The 16382-nt window shown below is 41.8% G+C and overlaps 1 protein-coding gene, 1 long non-coding RNA gene and 1 pseudogene across 4 annotated transcripts in view; 2 read left to right on the forward strand and 1 right to left on the reverse strand.

The window, feature by feature from the left end:
- LOC138992267 (uncharacterized) overlaps positions 1-4778 on the forward strand; it is an 18980-nt gene extending 14202 nt beyond the window's left edge. For 2 of the 3 annotated variants that reach the window (XR_011468076.1, XR_011468078.1), the window contains exon 6: positions 2749-4778. This is a non-coding gene — a long non-coding RNA (uncharacterized lncRNA). The remainder of the gene's footprint in view (positions 1-2748) is intronic. The other variant, XR_011468077.1, reaches the window with a different exon arrangement.
- On the reverse strand, positions 50-16307 carry PSMD6 (proteasome 26S subunit, non-ATPase 6). The gene is made up of 8 exons (XM_070390926.1): positions 16106-16307; positions 15497-15702; positions 11121-11266; positions 10640-10859; positions 10432-10540; positions 5723-5891; positions 620-697; positions 50-253 (listed from the first exon to the last, which is right to left on the reverse strand). The coding sequence occupies exons 1-8, from the start codon at positions 16248-16250 to the stop codon at positions 157-159; spliced, it is 1170 nt and encodes a 389-aa protein (XP_070247027.1). The 5' UTR covers positions 16251-16307; the 3' UTR covers positions 50-156.
- On the forward strand, positions 12448-12866 carry LOC138992754 (cytochrome b5 pseudogene; annotated as a pseudogene).
- Positions 16308-16382: the final 75 nt, after the last annotated feature.

A 16382-nucleotide genomic window follows, 5' to 3' on the forward strand; every position in this document is an offset into this window, starting at 1 on the left:
CAGACCCCATGCTTGATGTAGATATGTTTAAGAAAAAAGTAAACTGACAGAAACAACACAGTATTCCTTTTATACAGCTGAACTGGGCACATAGTGAAATGCGCTATAAAAATTCCACATCATTATCTCCAAAGGAAATCCTTTGTTTACATGGTTTTACATATTAATTACTCTGGAAAGTTTCTGAACTCTGTTTAGTAGCAGATCTCCTTTCTTGATAGTTTCTTGGTACTGCCAGTTCTTGCTATCAGGTCTATAAATAAAGTCAAGAAAAAAAATGAATTATTTACTAGTCATATTACTCTGTAACAATAGTTGACCTACTTTTAAAAGAAGGCACTTAAGAATGTCCCTAAGTGAAATAAGCCAATCAGAGAAAGACAAATGCCATATGATTTCACTCATGTGTGGAATGTAATGAACAAACTGAACTAACAAGGAAAACAGAGACAGACTCATAGATAGAGCAGGTGGCGGGATTGAGAAAAAACCCAAAACTCATGGACACAGACAACAGCGTGGGGATTGCGGGGGTGGGAGGTGGAAGCGGGCATAGGGGGATAAAATGAAATATAATAATGTCCCTTATTATGGGGAGTATTACACAAATGAAATGTACCTGTTGGTTTCCACTATTTCGTTCACTTTATCTATTTTGCAGTGTAGTCTCCCAGCAGCAATAAATCTGGAGAGTTCCCTAATGAGAGAAAAAAAGCCTTTAGCATCTGCCTTATGAGGAATCTTAGGAAACTATAAAGTGCACTAAATACACGATTCAATTGTCTTACAAGGTAACACTGAGTTCACTCCATCCTTAGCTACTGAATGTGTAGAGCAGCGGTTCTCAACCCGTGGGTCGCGACCCCTTTGGCAGTCGAATGACCCTTTCACAGGGGTCACCTAAGACCATCCTGCATATCAGATATTTACATTACGATTCATAACAGTAGCAACATTACAGTTATGAAGTAGCAACGAAAATAATTTTATGTTTGGGGGTCACCACAACATGAGGAACTGTATTTAAAGGGCCAGAAGGTTGAGAACCACTGGTCTATTACAGGACTATCCCCAAAGAGTAAGTCACCTACCAGCATAAACATGACCCCAGAGGTTCATACTCAGATGGAGTGTAGGTGGCAAAGAATGAAACCATTCACAGCAAGTTTTTAGAGCTACCGAGGTGCTCAGAGATAGACACGGGGGGGAGGGGGGGGGGGCAGAAGGAAAAATAACAGGATACAGGATTAAACTACCCAGTTTCCTTCAACTTAACTGTTAAGGAGCAGGTAGTTCTCAGGATTTTCAAAATCCTAGAGAGCATGAAGGAGAAAAAATAATAATATGCTACAATAAATTAGGATCAGGAATGCAAAGATGATGGGTTTAATGTGTTGTGAATGTGAAAAAGGTATTTGAGACTCTATATCCATTTATGACCCAAACCTCATAATTAAGACAGCTATTTAAACAATATGGTTATGGTTACATGTATACCTCAAAACCAGCATCAGTAGTGAAACACTCTAAAGACAGTTTACTGTCTACCTATTACTATATGACAGAGGAAAAAATGTAAATGCTAAGTAACGTATAAAAGCTGTATGAAGACAGCTCTATTATGCTGCTAAAGAGAATAAATGAAAAGATGACTCCTTTAAAATAAAAATCTATTTGTGTTAAACTTAGAGATTCATACAGTGAGTCCTCCGAATCAAGAAAAATCAGATTTCAAATAGAAATTAAGTACCAGATTATTCTCCCAGATAGTAAAACAACCTGATCCAAGCACATAAACACCAACAGAATCCAATTTCTAACAAACGTGCCATTGCAAACCAATGGGGAAAGGTTAGATTAGTCAATAAATGGTGTTGAGAGAGCCTAAGAAACCACATAAGAAAAATGGATAAACTTGATTAATTAAAGAGAATTTCTACATAGGAAAATACCATCAAGACCAAGTCAAAAACTAAAAGACAATGTGAATAAAAGATGTTTGCATTATAAAGTAGAAAATACTACAAATCGGGCAAAGGACATATATAAAAAATCAACTTCACTCATTAAAACTGCAAATTAAACCTACAGTGAAATGCCACTGTATTGGGCAGGACAAAGTCTAAAGCACCATTAAGGAAGGCCAGGGGTAAACACCGTGCCTGACACTTACTGAAAAGCAACCATTACAATTAGATGACGTGTGTAAAGTGTGCTGCTTTGACTTGTGCTTTAAAAGAAATGATCAATATCGTAACTAGTTGCCACTGGTCAGTCGCCGGTGAAAGACGCACTATGCCTTGAATTAAGTTATGCTACTAAAGATTTTAAGCTAGAGGTTATCCTATACTAGCAAGAACTGTAACGTTTATACAGCATGCTTTATTCTACAATTCAACCAAAATATATTTGATTCAACTGCTAGTTTTTGAGTTAACTGAATGGCTTTAGGTAAAATCTAAAAATTAAACAGCTCAGCCCAGCCTGGCAGGCGGGGTTCAGTGGTTGAGCATCAACCTTTGAACCAGGAGGTCACAGTTCTATTCCAGGTCAGGGCACATGCCCAGGTTGCAGGCTGGATCCTCAGTAGGGGGCATGCAGGAGGCAGCCGATCAATGATTCTCTGATGTTTCTATCTCTCTTTCCCTCTCCCTTCTTCTCTGAAGTCAATAGAAGTATTTTTATATGTAAAAATAATTAAAATTAAACAAGATCAGCATTGTTTCTAAACTCATATTTATATTCCAGGAAAACAGCTGCAACTCTTATTCTGGGACTGAAGTACACAGACAGAATTACACAAGTTCAATCATCGCCAGCTTTCGTAGTCCTACCCAAAGCTATAGAACAGGAAAGAAAACCTCTCAAGGAAAATCTTGACGTTCTGATTTAGGAACAAGATACCAGGCAGCCAGATACAGACAACTACACTGGATTTGACTTACAAGCAAACTCTGACTCAAGAATGCCCTCTGCTGAGCTTAGATCTACTGTTCGGCTCTAGAGCCTGACTGCTGACAATTCCGCTGCTCCTGTCCATCCCATTGTCACCAGACCAGCTTAGGCAGCGGGAGATGAAGACCCCAAAGAGATCCTTCTAGGCTTAGCTCAGTGGACTCCTGTACATCTATCACACACTCCATCAAGTACAACTAGGCCACTCGTTTCTCAAACACATCCCTAATTTACTTGTGCTATTCCACCACTTCCTATTAAAACCCTAAATATGCAGTGACATCCGGTCTAAATGCCCACAAGAAGCCATCTGTGGATGTGTCCATTTCTCAGGCACCTGGACCAAATACCAACCCGTTACGCTCATTCTAAACTCTGTATGCCAAGAGTAATCTGGGCACAACAAAGTTTCACTCCTAATGCCCTAACTTGGCACTGAAGTCCCATCCCCTGCTTTAAATCCTATCAACAAGCCCTAGCCAATTTGGCTCAGTGGATAGAGCATCGACCCTCGAACTGAAGGTTCCTAGGTTCGATTCCCAGTCAAGGGCATGTACCTTGGTTGCAGGCTCGATCCCTGGCCCTGGTCAGGGTGCATGCAGGAGGCAACCAATTGATGTCTCTCCCCCTCCCTATCACTCTCTCTAAAAATCAATGAAAAAGTATCATTGGGTGAGGATTAATAAAAAATATAAAATAAAAAAGATTTCACCTAGCCTGGCCAGTGTGACTTAGCGGTTCAACGTTGTCCCTCAACCCATATACCAAGAGTTGGATTCCCAGTTAGGGCACATGCCTAGGTTGCTGGCTCGATCCCCAGTAGGGGGTTGTGCAGGAGGCAGCTGATAGATGTTTCTCTCTCCATTTTCCTTCCTCTCTCAAAAATCAATAAAAACATTAAAAAATAAAGGATTTCACCTAAAATAAATTTTTATGGTGGGAAAAAAGAACCCATGAAAACCCAGACTTGAAGCAGGTAAAACATGGCTTTTCTAGGGAACAACAATTAGAGTTGAGTGGTACAATCTTTGTCTCTAGAGCTGGTCTTGGAAAAGGAAAAAAACCAAACAATTCAAATACCACCTACCTCGAAATGTGCCACGTGTTTTGAATAAACATGTCATTTAAATGACTTAAAGAATACTGCAGTGGGTGTATCTAAATGGCACTGTCCTGCTTCAGATGTCACACTGAATTTGAGCTTCACTTTGACCACAATTAGTGACGGCTTTATCGCCACCACACCATAGTTAAACTGAGGAGGGACAGAACCTGCCCAAGGCCACACCGCTCTTTAGTGGCCGACTCAGAAGGAGAAGGCAGGCCAACCCCATCTTCCATGCATTTGCTCACTCCTTCCACTGATTCATGAAAACCATTAACAATGGCCATCCCCCATGCTAGTAATTAACTCTCATGGTTACCAGGCAAATCTCACAGACTAGTTAATTCAGAAATGAAACAACAAAACCAACCTAGGGATACCAGCCTTCTTCCTTGGTAAGGATACTTTAAAAAAAAAACAACACATTACTACTAATGCCTTTTTTCTTTAAAGGAAGGGAGTGTGGGTGACACGGTAAGATCATACATTTCACTGAATGCACATATTATCTCAAAACAAGCCCATAAGCAAATGCTGATATACATGCTGAAGTTTGGGGATAAAATGAACAGGAGTCTGAAACTTACTATGAAGTAGTTAAAAAGTAAGATGGATGAACAGGTAGGTGATAAAGCAAATATAACAAAATATTAGACAACCAAGGATATATGGGAATTTACTATAATTCTTCAGAAACTTCTGCATGCTTGAAATTTTTTTGAAATATCAGGAAAAACACCACTAAAAAGAAAATGGTCTTATTTAAGTGAAATGCAGCTGCACTTAACTATATAAACACCATGTTTTTTCATTGTGGGCCACTGAAAATTACATCGTGAACATTAAAGGACAGCTACTTCTCAACTACACTCCCACTACCCTCGTCCAAGCCACCGTAACATCTCCACGAGGTATTCTCTTGGTCTGTGTGAGACACAGCACGCAATCACATCACTCCCATGCTTAAAATTCTCCAATGGCTCCCCACAGCACGGAGACTCAAACCCAAGCGCCATACCATGGCCTACAGGCCCTACACAAACTCTCCAACAGCCACCCCTTTCCTCACCACCATGCTGAAGCCACACACACCTTTCTATTCCATTTTATTATCTCTGGAGACTCATTTCTATCTTAAATGACCCATATATTTATTTGCTTACGTACCACTTCTCTATAACTACAATAAAAGCCCATGGGATCCAAAACAATGCGAACCATATTGTAATGGCGTAGCAAGTATTTGAGGAATCATTAAAGGGCTACAGGCACCATATTTAACAGCCAATTTGACCAGAATTGCAGCAGCAGCCTAAAATCTGGAAGGCATTGAAATATGACCTAACGTGAACTACAGGATAGTGATCTAGCGTCATTCCTGCCGTGGCAGGGTGGTCCAGAAAGAAGGAGCCGAAGACTGCTTTGGTTGGTAACAGCTGGTCTAACACCTTTTGCAAAATCACTTACCCTCTCTACAACTCTTAATAGAAGGGGCACATCATGAAGGCAGAGATGACAAATATAACTGTTTTGATAATAATCTTAAGAAAAATTCTTAGATTTTTTCTTAATAGAGGGAAGCATTGTAAACAGGAAGAAAATGTACAAATTTACACATCAAAAGGTAACTTTAAAAACTGAGCATGATGTATGTAAACTTACTGATCAATGAATTCCACGCCAACACCAAAGGCTTCTGCCATGTAGCCGAGGGTTAATGACCTATATGATTCCAGCAGCTGGCTGTAGGCATGAATTCTCATTTCTCTCACATAGTACCGATAATGAGGAGCAAAAAGCCAGTCCTTTTTCATTTCCTGTTCCACAACAGCTGTAATGAATAAGATGACAAATTTTAACTATCTCTTTCAGATAAATAGATAACTAGAGGACACATTTACAATGTAAGAATTAATAGCCTTGATCTATAAAGAGCTCTTATAAGTAAATAAAAAAAGATTAATTGAACAGTAAATGGTACACAGGACATTTATGAGCAATTCACGTAAGTACAGATTATTTTACTGAGTAACTACTACCGATCACTGCTCTAAATAGTGAAGATATGACAGTAAACCAAAAGACAAGATACCTGCTGCCACAGAAACTACATTTTCAAACAGCAGAGAGGGGTGAAAAAATAAGAACTCTCAGAGACTACCAAGTGCTGTTAAGAGAAAGTGTTATGACGGGTGTGACTAGGAGGCCTCCCCTGGAACGGGGTGAACAGGGAAGAGCTTTCTGAGGAGCTGGCCAAGCCGAGAGCAGAAGACAGAGCAGTGCGATGACAGGAAGGTCCCAAGGCAGGGGGAGCCTGGCTAGGCTCAGGTATCAAGTGTACCCAGGAGGACAGATTCAGAAGGTAGCAGGGAGACAGCGACAGGGCTATGGAACGTAAGAAAAAATCAAGAATATACAGTACTTGTGTTTCTGGCTTGAACAAGATCAAACTCTCTGGAGAAGAAACAGACTTTGTTTTATTTTTGGAGGTGCTTTTTGGGGGGAGGTCAGGAGTGGGATGGGGGTTTTGGCAGTGTTCAAGTGGATGCACCTATTAGACAGTGAGTGAAGATACCAAGGAAACAGTTATGCACGGGTCTGGTGCTCGATGCAAAGTTGGAGGCTGGAGGCAGGAACTCGGGAATCACTACCATCCAGGTGTATGATGACAGAATGAAGAGAGAGAAAAGGGCAATGACCAAGTCTAGGACAGTCAGTGCTAGAGGTCTCACAAAGGATGAGGCCATAAAGTTGTGGCAAGAAGAAAAAATGGTCAAGATCAAAGCAGAGAGGGAACACAATTTAGCAACATGGAGATCAATGGCCCTAAACACGAGAGGATGTTCATTCTCACTAATAAAAGAAATACATAACCCTGGCCGATGTTGATCAGTGGTTATGAGCATCGTGGGTTCGATTCCTGGCCAAGGGCATGCACCTGGGTTGCAGGTTCCATTCCTGGCCCCAGTCAGAGAATGTGTGGAAGGCAAGTAGTCTGTGTATCTCTCTCACATCAATCAATCAATCTCTCTGTCTCTCTCTCTCTCTCTCTCTCTCTCCCCCCTCCATTCCTCTCTCCCTCCCTAACACTCTACCATGATCAAGATGAAATGTATTTACCCTTTGCAAAATTCATTCTCTTGAATTTTTTCCTAAGGAAATAACAAGCGAATATGGAAAAGATGCATTGTAAACAAGTGTTCAAAACAAGGTTGCTTATAACACAGAAAAATTAGACATAACTTTTTATCAGTAAGGGATAAAGTATGGCACATCTAATACAATGAAGTATTAGGTCTTTAAAACAAATGAAAGCTACAAGGCGCACCACCTGTACTATCTGCCACTACACACACACTCAGAGCCTGATAAATGACAGCCACTTAAAAACACTTACTGACTCAATGACCACCTATCTGTAGAGTGACATGGAAAGATAAACACATTATATTGTGGAGAGACAAAAAAACTACTTAGAAAAACAGCATATAAAATGCACCCACGTTTAAAGGTGTTCCCAGTATCTCTAAATGCCACTGCCCCTGACGGAAACACCTGAAACCTGCTGACAGCAGCTGACTCTAGGGAAAGGACCCTGGCAGTCACAGGTTAGAGAAGGCCTTCTTGTATACATGTGTGCATAGACCTTGTTTTGTTTTTTTAAAGTACACATAAATGAATAAAAGGTTTGGAAGGATATGTAACAAAATCTTAAACTGGTTATCTCTGGGAGAATGTTATGTGCAAATGTGTATATGGATTTGGGAATAGGATGGGATACAATACCTCTCACTTTCTCAGTTTTGTTTGTTTTTAAATATATTTTTATTGATTCCAGAGAGGAAGGGAGAGGGAGAGGGAGAGAGAGATAGAAACATCGATGAGAGAGAATCATCAATGAGAGAATAATCGATTGGCTGCCTCCTGCACGCCCCCTACCAGGGATCAAGCCTGCAACCTGGGCATGTGCCCTGACCAGGAATAGAACCATGACCTCCTAGTTCATAGGTCAATGCTCAACCACTGAGCATACCGAGCGGGCAGTTTATTTTTAATTTCTAAAAACAATCAGGATGCTATTTCTTTTTTCACATGAGATATTTTAAAGCACAGTCTATGAATATCTGGAGAAGCAAATAGTCTTACAAAGCCAGAGAAACCCTAGTGTCTCACTATACGAAAACAGAATAAATAATACAATAGATGACTCTGTCATGGAAAGAAAATAACTATGCTGTCTTCTTCATTTAACATATCTGGGAGATGTATAAAATTGGTGAAGATAAAAAGTTTTATGGGAAAGTGTTGAAATAAAAGGTTGCTAATAGCGATGGGTAGAGTGGGAGGAGAAATTCACAGATTTCCAAAAGCCATCAATTTCATTACCCTAGAATAGCAATTCCCCCCGCTTTCTTTTAAATTATTATTATTGTTATTACTATTACTCGGGGGGAGACGGAGAGAGAGAAACATTGATTTGTTGTTCCACTTATCCATGCATTCATTGGTTGTCTCTTATATGTGCCCTGACCAGGGATTGATCCCACAACCTTGGTGTATCGTGACAACACTATAACCAACTGAGCTAGCCAGCCAGGGCTCCCTTAAATTACTGGTTTAATTAATACAATAGACATTTACACAGAGCACTCAATAACATACCTGGCTATGCTGGTGCTGAGGTCACTACAAATATTTTTAAAAAACCCATAAAAGTCTGCTCCCAATAACTCTAGTTAGCAGAAGAAACAAACTCTAAGAAAAATATCACAAAACAATGTTAAGTTTTAAAAGTGAGTTATATGCCAAACAAGCACATGAAAAAATGCTCAAAATCATGTCATCAGAAAAATGCAAATCAAAATATCACAAGGTATCACTTCACACCTACTAAGATGCCTATAATTAAAAGCTACAGCCCTAGCTGTTTTGTCTCAGTGAATGGAGCATGGGCCTGTGGACTGAAGGGTCCTGGGTTCGATTCCAGTCAACGGCACATGCCTGGACTGTGGGCCTGATCCCCAGTAGGGGGCGTGTAGAAGGCAGACAATCAATGATTCTCTCTCATCATTGATGTTTCCCTCTCTCTCTCTCTCTCTCTCTCTCTCTCTCTCCCCCCCCCCCCCTTCCTCTCTGAGATCAATAAAAATATATATTTTTTAAAAAGCTACAATAATAAGTGTTAGATGTGGGGAAATATGGATTCTCACGCATTGATGGAGGGAACATAAAATGGTGTGGTTGCTTCGGAAAAGTTTGGCAATTGCTCAAAACATTAATCAAAGAGTTAACACATAACCTAGTAATTCCACTACCACGTACATTCCCAGGAGAAATGAAAACACATTCACACTAAAACTTGTACAAAAATGTTCATTATAGCATATTTCTAATAGTCAAAAACTGGAGATAATCCAAATGTCCATCAACTAATGAATAAACAAACTGCAGTACATCGATTCAATGGAATATCCTTCAGCCATGAAACTAAGTGAAGCACTGATATGACACATGCTAAAACATGGATGGCCCATGAAAGCATTGTGCTATGTGAACGAAGTCAGGCACAAAAGGTCATGAAATGTCCAGAACAAGCAAATCCAGAGATAAAGTTTAGTGGTTGTCAGGAGCCAAGGGGAAGAATGGAAAGTCACTGCTAATGCATACAGGTTTTCTTTTGGGGTGATAGAGATGTTCTTGAATTGACAGTAATTGTTGCATAATCTTGTCCACATACTAAAACCACTGAGTTATACTTTAAAATGGTGAATTTTATGGTATGTAATTTATATCTCAATAAGAGGAAGGGGCATAAAGTAAGGACTCCAGGACTGTAGAGAAGGTATTTGCTCTGGCTGAGCAGAGTAATGACCAGGAGATCCACAAGCATGAGAAAGGGAGAATAGCAATTCTGCAATACAACCTTGTGGGCAAACGCATCTGCGTACGCACAAGGTAAGGCCAAGCAAGTACTTCAGCATGCCTGAAGGGCACTGTTCCCATCACATGAGGTAGAGTCTGAATTCTCATAAAGTTGCCTAACACTTACGCATCGATAAAGCACTCCATAAACACTGGACCAAAACCCACTCTGAAATGGAATGATCATCATTTAGAGCGCCTCCCACCCCAACTTTGTGAATGCCATCTAACCATTTAACCAAATATTTTCTGAAATTTGCAGCATTAAGAGAAGTATTATCAATGCCAAGTTCTTTAAATTTTAGGATCTCCTGGGCAAAAGATTAGCCACACGGATCGAAGACCTACAGCTATTTTCTCATATATGTGGAAAGTCACCTAGGTTCTCTGACAACAGGATCAGGAGTAAGATGAAGACAGATAATCAAGAAGAGCAACTCTATCCTTACCTAAGGACTGGAAGAAAACTGAGTAGCGGCATTCATAGAGTGAAAACAGATATTGCCGAACGGCTGGAAGGCTATGCAGCACTTCAAGAATCTCTGCTCCTTTAATAACCTAGGAATTTAAAAAAAAAAAAAGTATGCCTTAATGATTTTTTTGTATTTAAGTTAGGAAAGCATCTTTAAATGTGAATATTAAAGATTCAGCCATTACCTTTTCCCTGAGGTCTGGTCTTTCTAAGGCAATCATGCTGACATACACAGTGTAAGTCACAAAAGTTTTATAATCCATGAGCTCATAGGACGTAAATGTTGAAACAGTGTCAAGAAAGAGTTCAGCTGCCTGTTTGAAATCACGAATAGCCACACAATAAAGACCTTGATATACTTTTAGGCGGTTTCTCCTGTCCCAGTCTCCTCCTTCCTCTATTAAGCTATAAAATAAAAATCAGTAAGGTCAAATCTAGAAATAGACAATGCCACTTTTTACAAGTTTTATGTTATTTTCAAAGAGAAAACAACCTTTAACAACTCAAAAAAAAAGGACATTTAAGAAAAATATTTTACTAAATATATAAATTATTTGACCAAATTTAGTAATTGTAGTAAAAAGAAAACAGGCAAATTTCTTACATTAATCTCTTGCTACAGCATCATAATTTAGAGAGAATATAACCCCACTGCTAACAAAGTACCTTTTGGCCTTTTCTGTGTTTCGAGTGATAAGATCATTGTCCATATAAAACAAGCCAATCCTAAGGAGATAGAACACAATATCCAGTCGGTGACCTAGTGCCACAGTTTTGTCATATGTCTTGCGAAAAGCTGTCAGAGCACCCTCCTGTCAAGAAAATCAAGGCAACAGGTGAGAAAAGATTAGAAGTTTCAAAAGCTATCCGCTATCTGGGATTTTCTTAACAATGGATGGGGGTGGGGTGTTGGGGGGTATAAGTAGGAGTAGAGATGAAACAAGATGGCCACGAATTGGTAATTGTTGAAGCTGGGTGATAATCGCGCAGGGGTGCGTTAAACTATTCTCTCTACTTGCATCAAGTACAAAAAAATATACCAGATATGGCCAAGGACATCTAGAAGACAATATGCATTGTGTAATAAAATATTTCCATTGCTTTAAAATATGAACCTGGACAAAATCATGTGTTCATAGTTGGTACTTTTATTATATATCTGACTTTGTTTTATGTAGTTATTAGTTATACCTCATAAATTCATAAAAAGGACTGGCAGAAAAGTAATGGGTACATCCAGCACTTAGATTTTGGTTTCTAAAGACTATCCCTCACTAAAAGAAATCAGGGATCCTAGGAAAAATAGATGATTCCCCATTTGGAAAGAAAAAATAACAGGTGAGCCTGTGGCATCTTGCTGTATGACTAATGAGATCAAGTCAAAAGGACAAAGAAGCCTTCTTGAAGGAACTCCCACAAACAAATCTGAAACAAATTGAGCACCATAAAGAATAATAACTATAATCAGTGGCAACACAGTCAATAACAAAAATCCAGTAAGTCCATGATTTAGTAATTGTAAATAAAAAACAACAACAAAACAACAGAGTAAACAGGAGGGCCTTGGCAGGGTAGCTCAGTTGGTTTGAGCATCGAACCGATACGCCAAGGCTGTGGGTTCGATCCCCAGCCAGGGCACATACATGAATCAACCAATGAATGCATAAATAAGTAGAACAACAAAAATCAATGTTTCTTTCTTTCTCTCCCTTCCTCTCAAAAAAACAACAACAACGAACAGAAAGCTGTTCTTTTTAGAATACTACTTGAAAAGCATACAATATTAGAACATCACAAATTTACAACCTGCCTGATATTGATTCAAGCATGTTCTCATTGAAATTCCCCAAGACCTGACTCAAAAGCATGAAGTTTCTCATTCAGACCCTGGATGACACATGGGGCAATGTCCCAGCCCTCACTCACTGAGACGCAGTGCGCTCTCTCGGGCTGGGCTGGTGTCTGCAGGGCCTGAAGCTCGCTGCGTGTCAAAATGGCCAAGCCATGGGACAAGGCCATCCAGTAGCCCACCCTGGAAGAGACCCAGATGCACAACCACACCAGGAGCACCTGGTGCATGACTTGACCATGTTTTTGGAGGAGCATTTGGCAGGGAAGAAGTCTTTCGGGAACAGGCTGAAGTGATGCAAATGAAAACTCTGAGGACATTGGGCACTCTCCAGATGCTAGAGAACTGTCCAAAACAAGTATCATTGGGGAGCTGCCTCCCGATGACAGATCAAAGATAACCAAGCCTTCGGAAACTCTTATTGCCACGGCTGACTCTAATCCTAGCGGGCGACCAACTGGGTGATCCCTTCCATCTCTGCCCTGGCCCTGGCCCTGACCCTGATGTACTGCCTCTAACCAACAGACAACTAAACACATCCCCAGAAGCCACTGAAAGAAAAGACTGCTTTGAATCAGGAAGAAAGAAGCCAGTGTTAACTACTTTGACCGACAGAAACCTTCACCTGAAAAGTTTAATACCTGTTTCCCTTTCCTCCTACATTAGAAACAACCCAAGCCAAAAAAAACTATTCTGCTCTCTCTACTCTTGAACTTTTGCAGTGTGCCTTTTTATTCATCAACTTTATTTCAATGTTCCACGACTACCATAGGCATGATCTTTAAAAAATATACCTTGCTTTACAAACAAACCAACAAAAATATTCACAGGTAATAATGAATATCTTCTTTAAAACTAAACCACAGACACAAGCTAGAAAACCACACAACCCATTAGCTCTTTTTTAAATGTTTTGCATTTTCCAAATTTTTCCCATGAACAAATCTTAACTTTATAATCAGAAGAGGAAAACTTGTTTTAAATTTATTTTAACATTTAAGCACTTTGTGCCAGGTACTAATCTAAGCTCTTTATCTTTAATCTGAATAAGCAGAAACTATCGTTATCCCTTTTTAACAGATGAGGAAACTGAGGGTCCAGTAAATCATAACTGCTGAAACAAGAAACAGAACCTTTCTTATCCAAGAGCCCACAATATGTATATTTTTTATATTAACACCATGTCATGTCATCTAAATATTTCAGGGTGCAGTGCTTACAAGTAAGGGCAAACCCCATCCTCTTAACCAGCAGTCGCCAACTGTGGAGTGCGGTTACAGTGTTTTGGCCAGGTTCAAGCCTCGGACTAATGAAAGGACAGGGTCCTCTCATTGCCACGTGCAAGTCCCAGCTGGAGGGCAGGGCCCTCCCAGCACAATCATAGCCAACGGCTGTGGTTGTAAGCTTGAACCTACGGTCCAAACACATAGCCCCATGTGCCTTGTGACAGAGTTCGGGTGCATATAGTTGAGTGAGGTTGAAACTCACGAGAATGCTGTAAACAACTTGATCACGCCCCTACTTTGCCTCGTGGCATCTGCTATGAAATAAAGACACGGCTTGTGGGCGTTGTCGTTGTCTCCTCATCAGGGAGCAGTATCCCACCTAGACCCAGCTATTATTCTCTTGTCTGTCTTTTCTCAATCCTTTCACCGCCCCCCCCCCCCCCCCCCCCCCCCCACCTCGGGATCACCCTTGGTGGTGCTGGCGAGGCACAGCCAACCTTTCGGACCTCATGGACCACGGACCACCAGTTGGCGACGGCTGCTCTTAGCCACCATTACACAACTACTAAATTTTTTAAAAATTTAAAGATCCAATACAGCTGGGTATCCCTCTCACTCACTGACAGTGGAGTATAAATTAGGAGGTCTGCTTTGTGGAAAAAATGGCCACACGTATTAAGATAAAAACTGTTCCTTGTCCCAGCAATTTCACTGCACAGAATATACCCTACAGAAACAATAGCAGACATACACAAGCGTGTTTTTACAGCAGCAGCTTGCAATAGCAGAATCAGCTGAAAAATAGCAGAATCAGCTGAAAACAACATCCATGCCCATCAATAGCTGAACAGCTAAGCAAACTGTGGCAGAACCCCGAAATGGACTGCTAGCTAGCAGTGAGCCAGAATGAGCAAGATTTATGTCCATGAACATGGGAAATCACTCAGAAATAATGCTGGTTGAAAAAAAAAAAAGTAAGCAGGACAATAAAAATACACCACTTATTTTTTTAAGATTTAAACACAATACTACCTAATATCTATCTATCTATCTCCCCGTCTCTCTCTCTCTCTCTCTCTATATATATATATGTATATGCCTGTAAATGAACAATAAAAAGAACTAAAAAGGTTATATTTGAGGAGGTACAGAACAAAGAAGAACAAACTAGAGTTTTAACATTAACTGTTTTAGTTTCTTATAAGGAAACTACTCCTTATTTAAATAATTATTTTTAAAATGTCTTTCCAGAACCAATACTTCCCAAAAAAGATACGTAAGAAAAATGAACTACTGAGAATGATCCCAAATTTTGTAAAAGCAGTGATGGAGCTGGAGAGCATTATGCTAAGTGAAATAAGCCAGGCAGAGAAAGACAAATATCACATGATTTCACTCATTTGTGGACTATAATGAACAACATAAACCAATGAACAAAAACAGATTTAGAGACAGAGAAGCATCGATCAGATGCTCAAACCTCAGAGGGAAGGTAGGGGAGGGTGGGGGTGAGGGGGAGAGATCAACCAAAGGACTTGTATGCATGCATATAAGCCTAACCAATGGACACAGACACCAAGGGGGGTGAGGGCATGAGTGGGGGTTGGGGGGAGGGGGGGGCAATGGGAGGGATAAAGACACATTTGTAATACCTTAATCAATAAAAAGCTTTTTAAAAAAAGCAGTGAAACAAACAAAAATCTCTGCTGTTCCCTTGTTTCTCTGGGTATGGAGAGAGCCGGGGCAGCGCACACACCTGCTGCGGTTTGTGGGCAGGTGATGGGGTGCGGCAAGAAGACTACTAGCTTTCTTTCCTCGTCTTTGTCCTGGTTCACTCGTGCAGGGACGCATGTATGGGGTTACCTTCCTAACTTTTTAAAAAGGAAGTTGACTTCAAAACAAGGCACTATGAGCCTACAGCAGTGCCCGCTCCGGACCCCACAGCGAGGGGAAGCACCTCCACTCACCTTGTCCCCGATGCGGCACAGGTACTCGGCCTTGGTCATCATGGCATCGCGGATCTCACTCTCCCCGAGGTTCTTCTCTGCATCATCCAGCTCCTCGTCCAAGCGCTTCAGCTCTTCTTCGTTCGCCTTCTTCATCTTACTGAGCAGGTCCACGTCCACCTGCCAGTCCAGGGATTTGCACAAGGCTTCGTAGTAAGGAGCCATGTCTGAGAGCCAGAAAGAGGGACGTGACATGAGTGGGACACCCCTGAGTCCCCCACCCGCGACCAGGAAGGGAGCGGGCGGCGCTGCAAAGGGCTGGGCAACGCGCAGGTGCTCGCTGCGGGCAGATGAGCACCAGGGCCCGTCCCCACCGCCAACCTCTGCGAGGGCCGTGGGACAGGCAGCCCCCGGTTCGCCTCGGGCGGCTGGTGTCCAAAGGGAAGGAGAAGCGTGTCGATGCACAGAGACTCTATGTCATAGAGTCACGTGTGAAAGTAACACCGGCCAGTGCGCTGACTGCTACGAAAGACCGGGAACCGACCCCAACCCGCCCCTGCGCCCGGAAAGCCTCACTCCCCCACAGCCCAGCCCAGGCCTAGGCCGCTGACTCGGCGGCGCGGGCCTCACTGTTGTCGCGGACGGCCGCCATCAGCTCGTCGCGCACGGCCGCGTCCCCGCGGTGCTCCGGCAGGCTGAGCAGGAAGCGCAGCTGCGCGATGCGCAGGTCGGGGTTCTTGGGCAGACCCTCCTCCTCCAGGTTCTCCAGCGGCATCGCGGCGGCGGGGGCTCAGCACACGGCGACTCAGCGAAGACCCGCGGCGGCGGCGGCGGCGGAAGCGGAAGCGGGCGGAGTCGGCGAGTGCGCCTGGCCGCCGCCAGCCGGCTTCCAGGCCCGGGTCCGCCT

Source organism: Myotis yumanensis, unplaced genomic scaffold (assembly GCF_028538775.1).
Source record: "Myotis yumanensis isolate MYYU_CA2020_CCGP unplaced genomic scaffold, mMyoYum1.0.hap1 SCAF_14, whole genome shotgun sequence".
NCBI lineage: Eukaryota > Metazoa > Chordata > Mammalia > Chiroptera > Vespertilionidae > Myotis > Myotis yumanensis.